Source organism: Elephas maximus, chromosome 18 (genome assembly GCF_024166365.1).
Source record: "Elephas maximus indicus isolate mEleMax1 chromosome 18, mEleMax1 primary haplotype, whole genome shotgun sequence".
Classification (NCBI taxonomy): domain Eukaryota; kingdom Metazoa; phylum Chordata; class Mammalia; order Proboscidea; family Elephantidae; genus Elephas; species Elephas maximus.
The window spans coordinates 10984699-11000843 of NC_064836.1; the positions used below are offsets into that span (position 1 = coordinate 10984699).

At 41.4% G+C, this 16145-nt stretch overlaps 1 protein-coding gene across 9 annotated transcripts in view; it reads left to right on the forward strand.

Moving 5' to 3' along the window:
- Positions 1–266: 266 nt before the first annotated feature.
- PPP1R12B (protein phosphatase 1 regulatory subunit 12B) overlaps positions 267–16145 on the forward strand; it is a 266457-nt gene continuing 250578 nt past the window's right edge. For 3 of the 9 annotated variants that reach the window (XM_049858426.1, XM_049858427.1, XM_049858428.1), the window contains exon 1: positions 267–711. In XM_049858426.1, coding sequence (XP_049714383.1) covers positions 421–711 — 291 coding nt within the window. In that variant the 5' untranslated portion in view covers positions 267–420. The remainder of the gene's footprint in view (positions 712–16145) is intronic. The other 6 variants (XM_049858432.1, XM_049858429.1, XM_049858430.1 and 3 more) reach the window with 2 other exon arrangements.

Below are 16145 nucleotides of genomic sequence, written 5' to 3' on the forward strand. Positions count from 1 at the left end.
ATATTAGTAGCCGTCACCCAAAATGCCCAGTAGGAGCGGCTGACGCCAGCCCGGGATCCAATGCCAGCTTTAAGAGAAAGGTGACCCCGTAGGGACCCGCGGCTAAGGAGAGACCAGCCAGTCCTTGCCTCTTTTCCGATGCATCCCGGAATTCGTAGTTCCCTTAAGGCCACAGCGTACTTTTAGGGCCGGTCGCTTACTACAAGTCCCGTGACAACCCGGGGCCCGGGCAGCGCCTGCGTAGTGAAGCCGAGGGAGAGTGCGGGCGGTGCTAGTGGCGGGAGGAGTAAAGATGGCGGTGCGGGGGTCTCCGCCTTCTGCTCCAGGCTGAAACGCTCTGACGGAGGCGACAGCGGCAACGGGAGCTGCAACAGCAATCTAGCAGCGATAGTTTCAGCAGCCGCTGCTAAAGCTGGAGCAATGGCGGAGCTGGAGCACCTAGGCGGGAAGCGGGCAGAGTCGGCGCGAACGCGGCGGGCTGAGCAGCTTCGGCGCTGGCGGGGTTCGCTGACCGAGCAGGAGCCCGCGGAGCGGCGAGGCGCGGGACGGCAGTCGCAGAGTCGTCGCGGGAGCCCCAGGGTCCGCTTCGAGGACGGTGCTGTCTTCCTGGCCGCCTGTTCTAGTGGGGACACCGACGAGGTGAAAAAGCTTCTGGCTAGGGGAGCCGACATCAACACCGTCAACGTGGACGGCTTGACAGCCCTGCACCAGGTAACTCCATTGTCAATCTTGTAGGCGTCCAGTCTCCTACAGATGAGCCTGTGACACCTGCGAGTTACCCCATGGAAAGGATTAATGTCACTGCCAAGCCCTCCTGCATGGGCGCTGGCCCCATTAGACTAGTCGGTTTCATTCTCCATCAGCTTTCTCCACTAATAAGACTCTTTGCGACCCCAGGGTCCGTACCTCAAAGAATAGTGTCAACCAGCTGCTTGGTCAGTGTTTGTATTTCCCTCCACCTACGTGAGTTGTCATGGTTACAGGAGATTTGGTCCACAGTGTTAGCCCTATAGATTAGTCATCTTCACGTGTGTCTTGGTATGCCTGTACACCATGTCACTCTTATGCCTAGGCAATGTCATTTGTCTGATGCCCTTTCAGAAAATTCAGTTTTCTGTCTGTGTGTCCCCATTATAAAATAAATTTGATCACTTAAAGAATAAACCATTATATTGTGTTAAGGCAAGCAGATCTTCTGAAACCACACCTCTTGTTTTGCTCATTTGTAGAGCTTCCAAACCAGTTTGCGTCTCCTCCAGGCTGTATCTTCTAGAGCACCCCTGATCTCGTTGTTGTGGGTGTCTTATTTTCTTCCCAGCACTGTTGACTTTCCTAAGGGCTTCCCATGGAGAACCAGGCTACTGAATCACTTATGTCTCTTTGATACCTGTGGAATAACATTTATATTTTTCTTTTTCTTAAAGCCCTCAACCTATAGGGTTGCTATGAGTCGGGAATCGACTCAACGGCAATGGGTTTGGTTTTTATATGGATTGTGGATGAACTGATAGCTCTGTGCTTGGTAATAAATAACACCTTTACTTCTCTCCTTATGCAACAATAATCTGTTTATACTGACTGTCATAACTAACTCCACCTCCCTAAATGGAACTTCATCAGTTATTTTGGTGAGCTGAGAGCTGGACACCCACTCTTTATCCTTCTTATTTTTCTTCTTCTGCCGTCTGTGCAAAGTGAATGTGTTGGCATGAGAATCCACTTCTAAATAATGATTCAACTTTATGTCAAACCACTTTGCTAATGTATTAACCAATAGCTTAAAATCACTCCTCATCATGTTTGCAACCCTTCTCTCAGATGGAGGAAGTTTCTCCTCTGTTAAATCTATTTATATCCAGTATTTTCTGCTCATAGCAATGCCCCATGTAAGGTAGCAACCAACATTTGTATAGTGCTTTGCTATTTATAAAATGATTTTGTATGTCCTGTCTCATGTGAGGAAACCCTGGTGGCATAGTGGTTAAGTGCTACAGCTGCAAACCAAGGCATCGGCAGTTAGAATCTGCCAGGTGCTCCTTGGAAACTCAATGGGGCAGTTCTACTCTGTCCTATAGGGTCGCTATGAGTCGGGATCGACTCGACGGCACTGGGGTTGGTTTAGTTTTGGTCTCATGTGAGCCTCAGCAGGGACCCTCTGAAGTAGATGGGGCAGGTGGTATTGTTATTCCCGTTTTACAGATGAGGAAACTGAAGCTCAGAGAAATTGTTACTTGTGCAAGATTAGAAAGAAGAGCAATTGCATTTAGGTACAGAATTTTCAGAGTTAAAAGTCCAGAGCTCTGTAAAACCTGTTGCTCCTGAGTCGATTCTGACCCCTGGCGATCCCATGCGTTACAACAGAGTAGAACTTGCTCAATAGGGTTTCTTGGCTGTAATGTTTTTCGGAAGCAAATCACCAGGCCTTTCTTCCGTGATGCCACTGGGTGGGTTTGATCCACCAACCATTAGGTTGGTAGCCAATTGCAAACTGCTTGAGCCACCTAGGGAACCCCAGAGCTCTATAGCCTACCTAAAAAGCAGAATAAAATGAGATAGAAACTAAGACAACCACATTTATTACTTTTAATTTCTAAACTTTTGGGAAGGTGAATTCTTATTTTTCAAATGTATTTGGGATGCGAAGGAGATTAAGATGTGAATTCTGGAGGATAGATATCATTCAGTGGGTTCATAGAAGATAAAGCAATAGAATCTAGCTTTGTAGTCCACGTGTCTCTTTATTGAATTACTACTCTGTGGAAGCACCGTTTTCTTACAGTAACTTAGTAACCCTGTTTTTTTAAGGTGACTCTGCTAGCTGAGTCTGGTCCTTACCATACACACTTTAATAATGCCCTGAGAAAACCATCTACTTTGAGGCCACTCATGGTAGATCTCCTTTCCATACCAGGTAACCACTTCTCCCGAAGTGCACCTTCTTTCAGTTAATATGCTTTCCACGTCCAGTAAACTCTTGAAATAGGAGATGACAGCTAGGGACTCTTTTTTTTTTTTTAGCGTCTGCAAATGCATTATAGGCCTTCCCCCTCATGGGACTGGCAATGACTTGAATTGATGAGGTAATAACACCACCACACACTAGACAAATTCAGCTAAAGATTAAGTTGCTCAAAGATTTGAGGTCAAAACAACTCTGTATTGAGAAACCATCTCTGAATCAAGACAAGGGGCCTTTCGGCTCCGAAACTCTCACAAGTTAGTTTCTGCAGAGTTACAATATGTTTCTCCATGATCTGAATGAATAACTCTTAATAAAAGGTTATTTTCAAAACATGAGACTGGAGCTGCCAGTAGCCAAACAACCTATTTTATGACTGATTCTCTTGTGCTGTGAAATGGAGAATGGTACAATGATCTGAATTATTTAGTAATAATATCCATTATACATGCGTGATAAGAACTATCTGGGTAACTGCTTCCTTTCTCTCCTTTGTTTTGGCCGTGGACATTTGACCAGCTGTGGATTATCACCGTGGTGTATTGGAAGAAACCCCCGGTTGATATTGAGGGATGATTTTTCTCCTCCACCTACGAGGTCACGGAAACCCTGGTGGCGTAGTGGTTAAGTGCTCCGGCTGCTAACCAAGAGGTCGGCAGGTGGAATCTGCCAGGCGCTCCTTGGAAACTCTGCGGGGCAGCTCTACTCTGTCCTGTAGGGTTGCAATGAGTCGGGATCGACTCGACGGTGGGGGATCTTACAAGGTCACAGTAGATGTTTGCACTGTGGGATGTGCCTTGGTGCCACTTTTGACTTAGAGGCATTTCTTTCTTGGCAGCCCTTGCTTAGACCACGAGGTACTTGAGTCAAAGATAAGAAGCTCCAGGGGGCCTATTAATAATACTGGAAATAAACTGGGATAAGAAGTATCTCAAAGGTTAGACTGACTCTCATGAAAGCCTCGGAAACCGATGCAGAATAACTACATACGTTTGGGTGAATGGATTAAGGGTTGGTGTGTATATGCTTGGTGTTCCAGGGTCCTCAGTGAAAAAGAAGTTAATCTGATTATACAACCCTTGAAAGCACTTATTTGCTCACAAAGGATTTCCCATTTATGTGTGTACACATTATAGGGCAGGAAGTATGGGTTAATAATTCTATGTGGGCTGGTACTTTTTAAAATTTCTTCGAAAAATTTGTGTAAGGTTAATTATTAGCATCTGCCTTTGTATCCTTAGCATTATGCTCTAGGTCTAGATACAGGCTCTTAGAAACCATATTTATCGAATTGTTGGGCTATTGTAAGAGGCAAAGGCTTGCTTTTGGAAAGGGAATTTTCTGAGATTCACTAAAATGAGTGCCTGCTTATTCATTTAGCACATATTATATTGGTGTATCTGTCTGTGCTGAGTGCGGTAGGGGATACTGATATCTTTCCACATAGATCTTGTCGCTAGTCCTGACTGATCAGTCTTTGTTTGGAGGGAGCCCTATAAGTCTATACTTGACTCAGAAATTCAGGTTAGCTTTGTAATAGCTTCAGGGTCCAAGTTTGGACATTCAGGGTTCCCCCACAGACTGGAACTGAACTTCAAGTAGCCTCTGTCATTCCAGAGCTACCTCAGTCTGACCCTGTAGCCTCAGGGATATTAAAATTATCTGTTTTCCTGGAAGAGAGAAGGAGATACGGATGGATGAACTGAGGAGAAAAGAGTGAGACAGAAATCATCATAGACTCAAAGAGCAAGATGGCAATGTGTTCACTTCCATATAAAATAGTATGTTACTACTGTGTGCCACCTTGTATGGTAAAACTAAACTTGTATTCTTAACCTTTCTCTTTTATTCCAAGTTCATTGCTTATTCCTCTGATAGTTCCGTCTGTGAAGAGACTTTGCCTTACCCTGTATATTGATGAAATCTATTTAGTGTCGAGACTCATGGCAATATGGGATCATAAAATCTTGCTGGCTTCTTCATTACTGTGGAGCTAGGACAGTCATCCTGGGTCATTTTGGTAGCTTACCTCTTCAGATTGGTTAATATGATGCATCAGACTATGTTGGGCGCCTGGCCTCTTGCCTTATGAGTGTTAGTCCCAAGTTTCCACACCATAATGGACCTCAAAGCCAGATTTGGAAAGTTACGCTTATTTTTATTGTTTGTTTTGTTTTTTTGAACTACAGATTTAAGTGACTTTTGTTTGTTCCCTAGCCAAGTTTTTCTCCTCCACTCTGAAAGTCCTGCTGAGTAGCTGTGTACCACCATTTGTGCTTATAGAGCCTTCTATGTTAGTATTTTGAAATAAGTAAGATGTCAATATGGGTAGATTAAACAGAATTTTGCTGAACGTAGGAGATTGAATGGGTCTTGTTGTTAACTTAAAATTAAGTCATTGCTGATTTCTAATTTTTAAAGTAAGGTATATTTCATATACAGTAAAATTCACCCTTTTTAGGGTATAGCTCTATGAGTTTTGACAAATGCTAACAGTTGTGTAACTACTACCACAATCAAGATGCAGAACAGTACCATTATCACCTGTCTATCAGTTTGTTGTACTGTGGTAGCTTGCATGTTGCGATGATGCTAGAAGCCATGACACTGGTATTTCAGATACCAGCAGGGTCACCCATGGTGGACAGGTTTCAGTGGAGCTTCCAGACTAAGACAAGCTAGGAAGAAAGGCCTGATGCTCTGCTTCCAAAAATCAGCCAAGGGAAACCCTACGGAACACAACAGAATATTGTTGATATACTGCTGGAAGATGAGTCCCCAATGTTGAAAGGCGCTCAAAATACGCAGTGGCCACAGCAATTCACTTGAGCATACCAACGATTCTGAAGATGGTGCAGGACTGGCTTTTCGTTCTGTTGTACCTGGGGTGGCCGTGAGTCAGAGCCAACTCGAAGGCAACTAACACCAACAACAACGTCATCACCCTCCCTTGCCCCAAATTCTTTGTGTCCCTTTGTAGTCATCCCCTCTCACTACCCCCAGCCCAAGACGACCATTCGTCAATTTTATGCCCCTAATGGGGTCTGGTGGTGCAGTGTTAAGCGTTTGGCTGCTAACCAAGAAGTCGACAGTTAGAATCCACCAGCTGCTCCTTGTAAACACTATGAGGCAGTTCTACTTTGTCCTATAGGGTCGCTATGAGTCGAAATCAACTCGATGGCAATGGGTTATAACCAGAATAAATCCATTGCTGTCAAGTGAGTTCCAACTCATAACGGCACTACAGGACAGAGTAGAACTACCCCACGGGGTTTCCAAGGCTTCAGATGGCACAGTGGTTAAAGTGCTTGGCTGATAACCAAAAGGTCGGCGGTTTGAACCCACCGTCTGCTCTGCAGGAGAAAGATGTGGCAGTCTGCTTCCCTGAAGATTTGCAGCCTTCGAAACCCTATTTGGCAGTTCTACTCTGTCCTGTAGGGTTGCTATGAGTTGGAATTGACTTGATGGTAGTGGGTTTGGTTTTGGTTTATAACCAGAATGCTATGTAAATGGAATATACAGTATGTAGCCTTTTGAGTCTGGTTGCTTTCATTTATCATAATGCGTTTGTGATTCATTTATGTTGTTGAGTGTGTCAGTAGTTCATTACTTTTTATTCCACCGTATGAATGTATCGCAGTTTATCCATTCACTAGTTGAAGGATATTTGGGTTGTTTCCAACATTTGGTAATAATAAATAAATCCACAATTATGTACAAGTTTTTGTGTGAAAAAACAATTTTTCATTTCACTTGGTTAAATACCTGTTGTTGTTGTTAGGTGCTGTCGAGTCAGTTCCAACTCATAGTGACCCTATGTACAACAGAACGGAACACTGCCTGGTCCTGCACCGTCCTCACAATTGTTGCTATGATTGAGCCCATTGTTGCAGCCGCTGTGTCAGTCCATCTCATTGAGGGTCTTCCTCTTTTTCGCTGACCCTCTACTTTACCAAGTGTGATATCCTTCTTCAGGGACTGATCCCTCCTGATAACATGCCCAAAATATGCGAGACATAGTCTCACCATTCTTGCTCCTAAGGAGCATTCTGGTTGTACTTCTTCCAAGACAGATTTGTTCATTCTTTTGGCAGTCCATGGTATGTTCAATATTCTTCGCCAGCACCACAATTCAAAGGCATCAATTCTTCTCCAGTCTTCTTCCTTACTCATTGTCCAGCTTTCGCATGCATATGAGGTGATTAAAAACACCATGGCTTGGGTCAAGTGCACCTTAGTCCTCAAGGTGACATCTTTGCTTTTTGACACTTTAAAAAGATCTCTTGCAACAGATTTGCCCAATGCAATGCATCTTTTGATTTCTTGACTGCTGCTTCCGTGGGTATTAATTGTGGATCCAAGTAAAATGAAATCTCGACAGCCTCAGTCTTTTCTCCATTTATCACGATGTTGCTTATTGGTCCAATTGTGAGGATTTTTGTTTTCTTTATGTTGAAGCGTTATCCATACTGAAGGCTGTGGTCTTTGATCTTCATCAGTAAGTGCTTCAAGTCCTCTTCACTTTCAGCAAGCAAGGTTGTGGCATCTGCATAACGCAGGTTGTTAACAAGTCTTCCTCCAATCCTGATGTCCTGTTCTTCTTCAGATAGTCCAGCTATTCGGATTATTTGCTCAGTTTACAGATTGAATAGGTATGGTGAAAGGATACAACGCTGATGCACACCTTTCCTGACTTTAAACCATGCAGAATCCCCTTGTTCTGTTTGAATGACTGCTTCTTGATCCATGTACAGATTCCTCATGAGCACAATTAAATGTTCTAGAATTTCCATTCTCTGTAATGTTATCCATAATTTGTTATGATCCACACAGTCGAATGCCTTTGCATAGTCAATAAAACACAGGTAAACATCCTTCTGGCATTCTCTGCTTTCAGCCAGGATCCATCTGACATCAGCAATGATATCCCTGGTTCCATGTCCTCTTCTAAATCTGGCTTGAATTTCTGGCAATTCCCTGTGAATATACTGCTGCAGTCACTTTTGAATGATCATCAGCAAAATTTTGCTTGCATGCGATATTAATGATAATATTAATGATATTGTTCGATAATTTCCCCATTCAATTGGATCACCTTTCTTGGTAATAGGCTTAAATATGGATCTCTTCCAGTCGGTTGGCCAGGTAGCTGTCTTCCAAATTTCTTGGCATAGACAAACGAGCACTTCCAGTGCTGCATCCATTTGTTCAAACATCTCAGTTGGTATTCCATCAACTCCTGGAGCCTTGTTTTTCGCCAGTGCCTTCAGTGCAGCTTGGACTCCTTCCTTCAGTACCTTTGGTTCCTGATCATATGTTACCTCCTGAAATGGTTGGCCATCGACAGTTCTTTTTTGTATAGTGACTCTGCATGTTCCTTCCATCTTCTTTTGATGCTTTCTGTGTCATTTAGTATTTTCCGCATAGAATCCTTCGGTATTGCAACTCAAGGCTTGAATTTTTTCTTCAGTTCTTTGAGCTTGAGAAATGCTGAGCATGTTCTTTCCTTTTGGTTTTCTATCTCCAGCTCTTTGCACATGTCATTGTACTACTTTGTTTTTTCAAGCTGCTTTTTGAAATTTTCAATTCGGCTCTTTTACTTCATCAATTCTTCCCTTTGCTTTAGCTACTCGTTGTTCAAGGGCAAGTTTCAGAGTCTCTTCTGACATCCATTTAGATCTTATCTTTCTTGCCTTTTTAATGACCTCTTGCTTTCTTCATGTATGATGTCCTTGATATTGTTCCACAATTCATCTGGTCTTCAGTCATTAGTGTTCAGTGCACCAAATCTATTCTTGAGATGGTCTCTAAATTCAGGTGGGTTATACTGAAGGTCATACTTTGGCTGTCGTGGACTTGTTCTAATTTTCTTCAGTTTCAACTTGAACTTGAATGTGAGTAACTGATGGTCTGATCCACACTCAGCCCCTGGCCTTGTTCTGACTGATGATATTGAGCTTTTCCATCATCTCTTGCACAGATGCATTCCATCTGGTGAGGTTCATGTGTATAGTCACCGTTTATGTTGGTGAAAAAAGGTATTTGCAATGAAGAAGTTGTTGGTCTTGCAAAACTCAATCATGTGATCTTGGCATCATTTCTATCACCAAGGCCATGTTTTCCAACTACCGGTCCTTCTTCTTTGTTTCCAACTTTCACATTCCAATCACCAGTAGTTATCAGTGCATCCTGATTGCATGTTTGATCAATTTCAGACTGCAGAAGTTGGTAAAAGTCTTCAATTTCTTCCTTGTCCTTAGTGGTTGGTGGGTAAATTTAAGAGTCATATTAATTGGTCTTCCTTGTAGGCATATGAATATTATCCTATCACTGACAGCATGGTGCTTTAGGATAGATCTTGAAATGTTCTTTTTGACGATGAATGCAACACCATTCCCCTTCAAGTTGTCATTCCGGGCATAGTAGACCATATGATTATCTGATTTAAAATGACCAATACCAGTCCATTTCAGCTCACTAATGCCTAGGATATCCATCTGTATGTGTTCCATTTCATTTTTGATGATTTCCAGTTTTCCTGGATTCATACTTCGGATATTCCAGGTTCCAATTATTAATGGATGTTTGCAGCTGTTTCTTCTTGTTTTGAGTCATGCCACATCAGCAAATGAAGGTCCCGAAAGCTTGACTCCATCCATATCATTAAGGTTGACTCTACTTTGACGAGGCACCTCTTCCACAGGCATATTTTGAATGCCTTCCAACCTGAGGGGCTCAGCTTCCGGCCCTATATCAGACAATGTTCTGCTGCTATTCATAAGGTTTTCACTGGCTAATGCTTTTCAGAAGTAGACTGCTGAGTCCTTCTTCCTAGTCTGTCTGAGTCTGGAAGCTCTGCTGAAACCTGTCTTCCTTGGGTGACCCTGCTGGTATTTAAATACTGGTGACATAGCTTCCAGTATCACAACAACGCACAAGGCCCCACGATATGACAAACTGACAGTCGCGTTGGGGTGGGGGTGGGGTTACGTACTTAGGAGTGGGATAACTGGGTCATGTGGTAATGATGTTTAATTTTATTAGAAACTGCCCAACTTTTCCAAAGAGGTGCTAGCATTTTTCTTTTCAGCCAGCAGTGTATGAGAGCCCTAATTACTTTGTATCTTTACCAGCACTAGATATTTTCTTTTCATTTTTTTAGCCATTTTAGTAGTTGATAGTGGTAAGTCATTTATTTATTTGTTTTAGGTAAGCCATTTTTTATTGACTTAGTCATAATACTAGTAATGATAGGAGCAGCAGCAGCAACAGTCATAGTGGTAGTGGTGGTAATAGTAAAAAACAAATTAAACTAGTTGCCACTGAGTTGATTACAACTCATGGGGACCCCATGTGTGTCAGAGTAGAACTGGGCTCCGTAGGGTTTTCAGTGTCTGGTTCTTCAGAAGTAGATCATTAGGCCTTTCTTCTGAGGAGCCTGTGGGTGGACTCGAACTTCCAACTTTTTGGGGGGGCGGTTAGCAGCCAAATGCATTAATCATTTGCGCTACCCAGGGACTCCAATGGTAATAGTAGCTCCCACTTATATAGTATTTACTCTTAGCTGGGGACTGTTCCACGTGCTTTTTGTATATTACCTCATATATAATACTCAGAAAAACCTCATGAGGCAGGTGCTTTTAGTGTTTAGGTTTTTCAGATGAGGAAACTGAGGTGCTGTCAAAGGTCACGTAGTTAATAAGTGACAGAGCTAGAATTTATTTAAGCTCGGGCAGTTCGACTCTAGAGTCCATGCTCTTAACCCTGTATTATATTGCCTCTTACTAGACTATGTTGCCTCTGGTTGTAACAAAATCAGAAAGTAAAAACACAAAGAAAAAGTTGAAAATGACCTATAATCAGACTGCATGGATGTCAACATTGTTAAACTCTTAGTAAATATCTTTCAGGCTTTTTTTTTGACCACACATTATATTGAGTATATGTTGTCATTGTTAGTTGCTGTGGAGTTGATTCCGACTCGCGGCGACCATAGGGCTTTCTTGGCTGTAATCTTTTTTTTTTTTTTTTTTATTGTGCTTTAAGTGAAAGTTTACAAATCAAGTCAGTCTCTCATACAAAAACTTATACACACCTTGCTATGTTCTTCTAGCTGGTCTCCCCCTAATAATACAGCACACTCCTTCTCTCCACCCTGTACTCCCCGTCTCCAGCTACTGTCCTCCTCTGGCTTCTCATCTTGCTTCCAGACAGGAGCGGCCCACATAGTTTCATGCTACTTGAGCCAAGAAGCTTACTCCTCACCAGTATCGTTCTCTGCTTATAGTCCAGCCCAATCCCTGTCTGAAGAGTTGGCTTCAGGAATGGTTCTAGAGGGTATGGGGACCATGACCTTCGGGGTCCCCCCAGTCTCATTCAGACCGTTAAGTCTGGTGTTTTTACAAGAATTTGAGATCTTCAACCAGCTGTTCTCCTGCTCCATCAGGGCAGTGTTCCCTTTCAGGGCAGTCATCGGTAGTAGCTGGGTACCATCTAGTTCTTCCAGTCTTAGTCTGATATAACCCAGTGCCGTCGAGTCGATTCCGACTCATAGCGACCCTATAGGACAGAATAGAACTGCCCCATAGAGTTTCCAAGGAGCGCTTCGTGGATTTGAACTGCTGACCCTTTGGTTAGCAGCCGTAGCACTTAACCACTATGCCACCAGGGTTTCCAATCTGATATAAACTCTGGTTTATGTGGCCCTTTCTGTCTTTTGGGGTCATCTTTACCTTATGACTTTGGTGTTCTTCATTCTCCTTTGCTCCAGGTGAGTTGAGACCAACTGATGCATCTTGGATGGCCACTTGCTAGCGTTGAAGACCCCAGACACCACTCACCAAAGTACGATGCAGAACTTTTTCTTAATACGTTTTCTTAAGCCAGTTGACCTAGGTGTCCCCTGAAACCATGGTTCCCAGATGCCCTTCCCTGCTACTCTGGCCTTTGAAATGTTCGTTGTATTCAGGAAACTTCTTTGCTTTTGGTTTAGTTTGGTTGTGCTGACCTCTCCTGTATTGTGTGTTGTCTTTCCCTTCACCTAAAATAGTTCTTGTCTACTATCTAATTAGTAAATACCTCTCTCCGTACCTCCCCACCCTCGTAACCATCAAAGAATATTTTGTTCTGTGTTTAAACTTTTTCTTGAGGTCTTATAATAGTGGTCTCATATGATATTTGTCCTTTTGCAACTGATTAATTTCACTCAGCATAATGCCTCCCAGATTCCTCCATGTTATGAGATGTTTCATGGATTCATCATTGTTCTTAATCATTTCATAGTATTCCATTATGTGAATATACCATAATTATTTATCCATTCATCCATTGATGGGCACCTTGGTTGCTTCCATCTTTTTGCTATTGTAAACAGTACTGCAGTGAACACAGGTATGCATATATCTGCTTGTGTGAAGGCTCTTATTTCTTTAGGATTTATTCCAAGGAGTGGGATTGCTGGATTGTATGATAGTTCTATTTCTAGCTTTTTAAGGAAGTGCCAAATTGATTTTCAAAGTGGCTGTACCATTTTACATTTCCACCAGCAGTGTATAAGTGTTCTGGTCTCTCCACAACCTCTCCAACATTTATTATTTTGTGTTTTTTGGATTAATGCGAGCCTTGTTGGAGTGAAATGGTATCTCACTATAGTTTTGATTTGCATTTTTCTAATGGCTAGTGATCATGAGCATTTCCTCATGTATCTGTTAGCTGCCTGAACGTCTTTGGTGAAATGCCTATTCATATCCTTTGCCCATTTTTTAACTGAGTTATTTGTCTTTTTGTAGTTGAGTTTTTGTAGTATCATGCAGATTTTAGAGATCAGACGCTGATCAGAATTGTCGTACCCAAAAAACTTTTTCCCAATCTGTAGGTAATCTTTTTGCTCCTTTGGCGAAGTCTTTGGATGGGCATAAGTGTTTGATTTTTAGGAGCTCCCAGTTATCTAGTTTCTCTTCTGGCGTTTGTGCATTTTTAGTAATGTTTTGTATACTGTTTATGCCTTGTATTAGGGCTCCTAGCATTGTCCCTATTTTTTCTTTCATGATCTTTATCGTTTTAAATTTTATATTTAGGTCTTTGATCCATTTTGAGTTAGTTTTTATGCATGGTGTGAGGTATGGGTCTTGTTTCATTTTTTTGCAGATGGATATCCAGGTATGCCAGCATCGTTTGTTAAAGAGACTGTTTTTTCCCCATTTAATAGACTTTGGGCCTTTGTCAAATATTAGCTGCTCATATGTGGTTGGATTTATGTCTGGATTCTCAATTCTGTTCCATTGGTCTATGTATCTGTTGTTGTACCAGTACCAGGCTGTTTTGACTATTGTGGTGATATAACAGGTTCTAAAATCAGTTAGTGTCAGGCCTCCCACTTTGTTCTTCTTTTTCAGTGATGCTTTTACTTTTCCGGGGTCTCTGTCCCTTCCCTATGAAGTTGGTGATTTGTTCCTCCATCTCATTAAAAAATGTCATTGGTATTTGGATCGGGATTGCATTTAATCTATGGATCGCTTTGTGTAAAATAGATATTTTTACAATGTTGAGTCTTGCTATCCATGAGCAAGGTATGTTTTTCCACTTATGTAGGTCTTTTTTCGTTTCTTGCAATAGTATCTTTGTATAGGTCTTTTACATCTCTGGTTAGATTTATTCCTAAGCATTTTATCTTCTTGGGGGCTATTATAAATGGTATTGATTTAGGGATTTTCTCTTCTCCATTCTCTTAGTTGGTGTAGAGGAATCCAACTGATTTTTGTACGTTTATCCTGTATGCTGATACCCTGCTGAACTCTTCTATTAGCTTCAGTGGTTTTCGTGAGGATTCTTTAGGGTTTTATGTGTATAAGATCATGTCATCTGCAAATAGAGATACTTTTACTTCTTCTTTGCCAATTTGGATGCCCTTTATATTTTTATCAAGCCTACTTTCTCTGGCTAGCATCTCCAGCACAATGTGGATTAAGAGTGGTGATAAAGGGCATCCTTTGGCTGTAATCTTAATGGAAGCGTGTGTGTGTGTGTGTGTGTTGGCTGTAATCTTAATGGAAGCAGATTACCAGGACTTCTCTTCTGCGGTACTGCTGGATGGGTTCAGACCACCAATTTTGGGTTAGCAGTTGAGCGCAAAGAGTTCGTGCCACCTAGAAACCTTTATAGTGAGTATATATGTGTATATGAATATGTTTACAAAATTAGTATCATACATTTTGTTTTCTGACTTTTTTTCACTTAACTTTCCTTGTAATCATTTTTCTGTATCATTGAATAGGCTTTACAAGTATAGTTTTTGACATTTGAATAATATACCATCATTTGCATGTGCTCTAATGTATTTGTTTTTCTGTTAGAAACTTTATTAGATTCTTAATTCACAGTTGACATTGACTGCCTAGTGGTAGATTTTAAGTCTGTGTTAAGGTATGTATGTTGATAGGCACTGTTTCTGTCTTCATGGAACTCACAGTCTGGTTTGGAGACAGATAAATAAAAAGCAGTTACTTATAGAGTGCTAAGTTCTATGATACACAGCAAGGAGATACTCCTAAGTGGAGGGACAAAGGCAGGGAACCCAGGATGGTAGAGCAACGTGGGCAGAGAAATAGGATGGAGGTTTGGGATCTTTAATAAGGCAGAGGACATGGGGGCATCTTAATGGATGTGTTTGGAGGGGTAGGGGTGGGCGTGGGAATGACATCCTATAGGGCTTTAAATATTGAACATCAGGCCAAAGAGGCTTGATGAAGCCCTTAGTAAAAAATGTTTGTGGATTTGAGCAGGGGAGTTGCCCAACCAAAGCAGTATTTTAGGAATATGAAGCTGCAGTTGGAATTCAGAATGAATGGAGAGACAGAGATGAAAGGCCCAGCTGAGAGAATGGAGATGTGGAAAAAGTGTAATACAGCTCAGCATAGCTTATAAGATGGGACTACAGAGTGCCAGGACAGACTGTGAGCCTGTGAGACTGAAAGAATTGTGCTATTCAGATAAAAATAAGACTTAGTCCAACATTGGACTGAGGGGCTCTGAAGACACCCAAGTAGAAATATCCTAGAGGCACCTGTATGAGTCCAGGCTAGTCACCTCCATATCTAGGGTCCAATTTTCTCATATTTTGGTGAGAGAATGAAGTTGGATTATTTTAAGGTTCTTTCAAATCCTAAAATTCTGTGAAATATAAGACTATTAGAATGCTATTGATGTAGACTTGCATATTAGAATAGTGGTTAGAGTTAAAGCAATCAATGCAAGAGGGGGAGAAAAATGTAAAGAACAAGAGTCTTTTAAAGCGTGGTTTCAGTAGAGATGTTTTTGAGGGCTTTTGTGGAGATGATATGAAATTTTTTTTCCTAGTAAGGGTAGTTTAAGTTAGTCTTCCTGTTGACTTGTGGAATAAAAAAAATAGATCTGTCCATTAATATGATTGTGGTTGTTAATTAGGGCCCAAAATATAGGAGAAGACTTCCAAAAAGCTGATTTCTGGCAAGTTCAAGTGGTTTCATTATTATGAGATAAGAATATTTTAGGTTATTAAACTTGACACTATAGACAGGAAGGGTATATCCCTATTACTGATGATCTGATTAGCTGCTTTAGATTATTTTATTCCCCAGCTCTGGCTTGGCCCGTTTCCCATTCAGTAGCACTTTCCCTGGAAGACACCTTGGGAGAGCAGCGAAAGGGGAGTTAGTGCCCGTAAACCTGTAGTTTCTTCTACCATTGATTCTTCTGCATTCTTTTATCGAATGCCTACTCTGTGTCAGGCACTGTGCTTTTTGTTCCTTGCTATAGTAAAAAAAAAAAAAAAAAAATTTTTTTTTACTTAGCAGTTGATGCTGTTTAGAAACTGAATTGAATTTTGGGAATTGTCTTGACTAGCTGGTTTTATAATAGGAAATTAGCTACATAGTGATTTTCTGTTCTAGTCCTGGCTCTTGGGGCCCTTGGAGGTATTATATTCATCTCTGTTTATGGATGAAAATGATCATATTTACACCTTCTCTAAGATGCTGAAACATGGATGTTTGGGATCTTTAATAAATCTTTTGTGGTTCAACATAGTAGTAATAAATCTAGATTAAAGCTCTTGACTGCTAAATGAAAGTTTTTCAATCTGTGTGTGTGTGTTTTTGGTCTGCAAATGTGCTTTTCTTTTTTTCTTTGCTTTTGAAGTGTAATTAAAAAA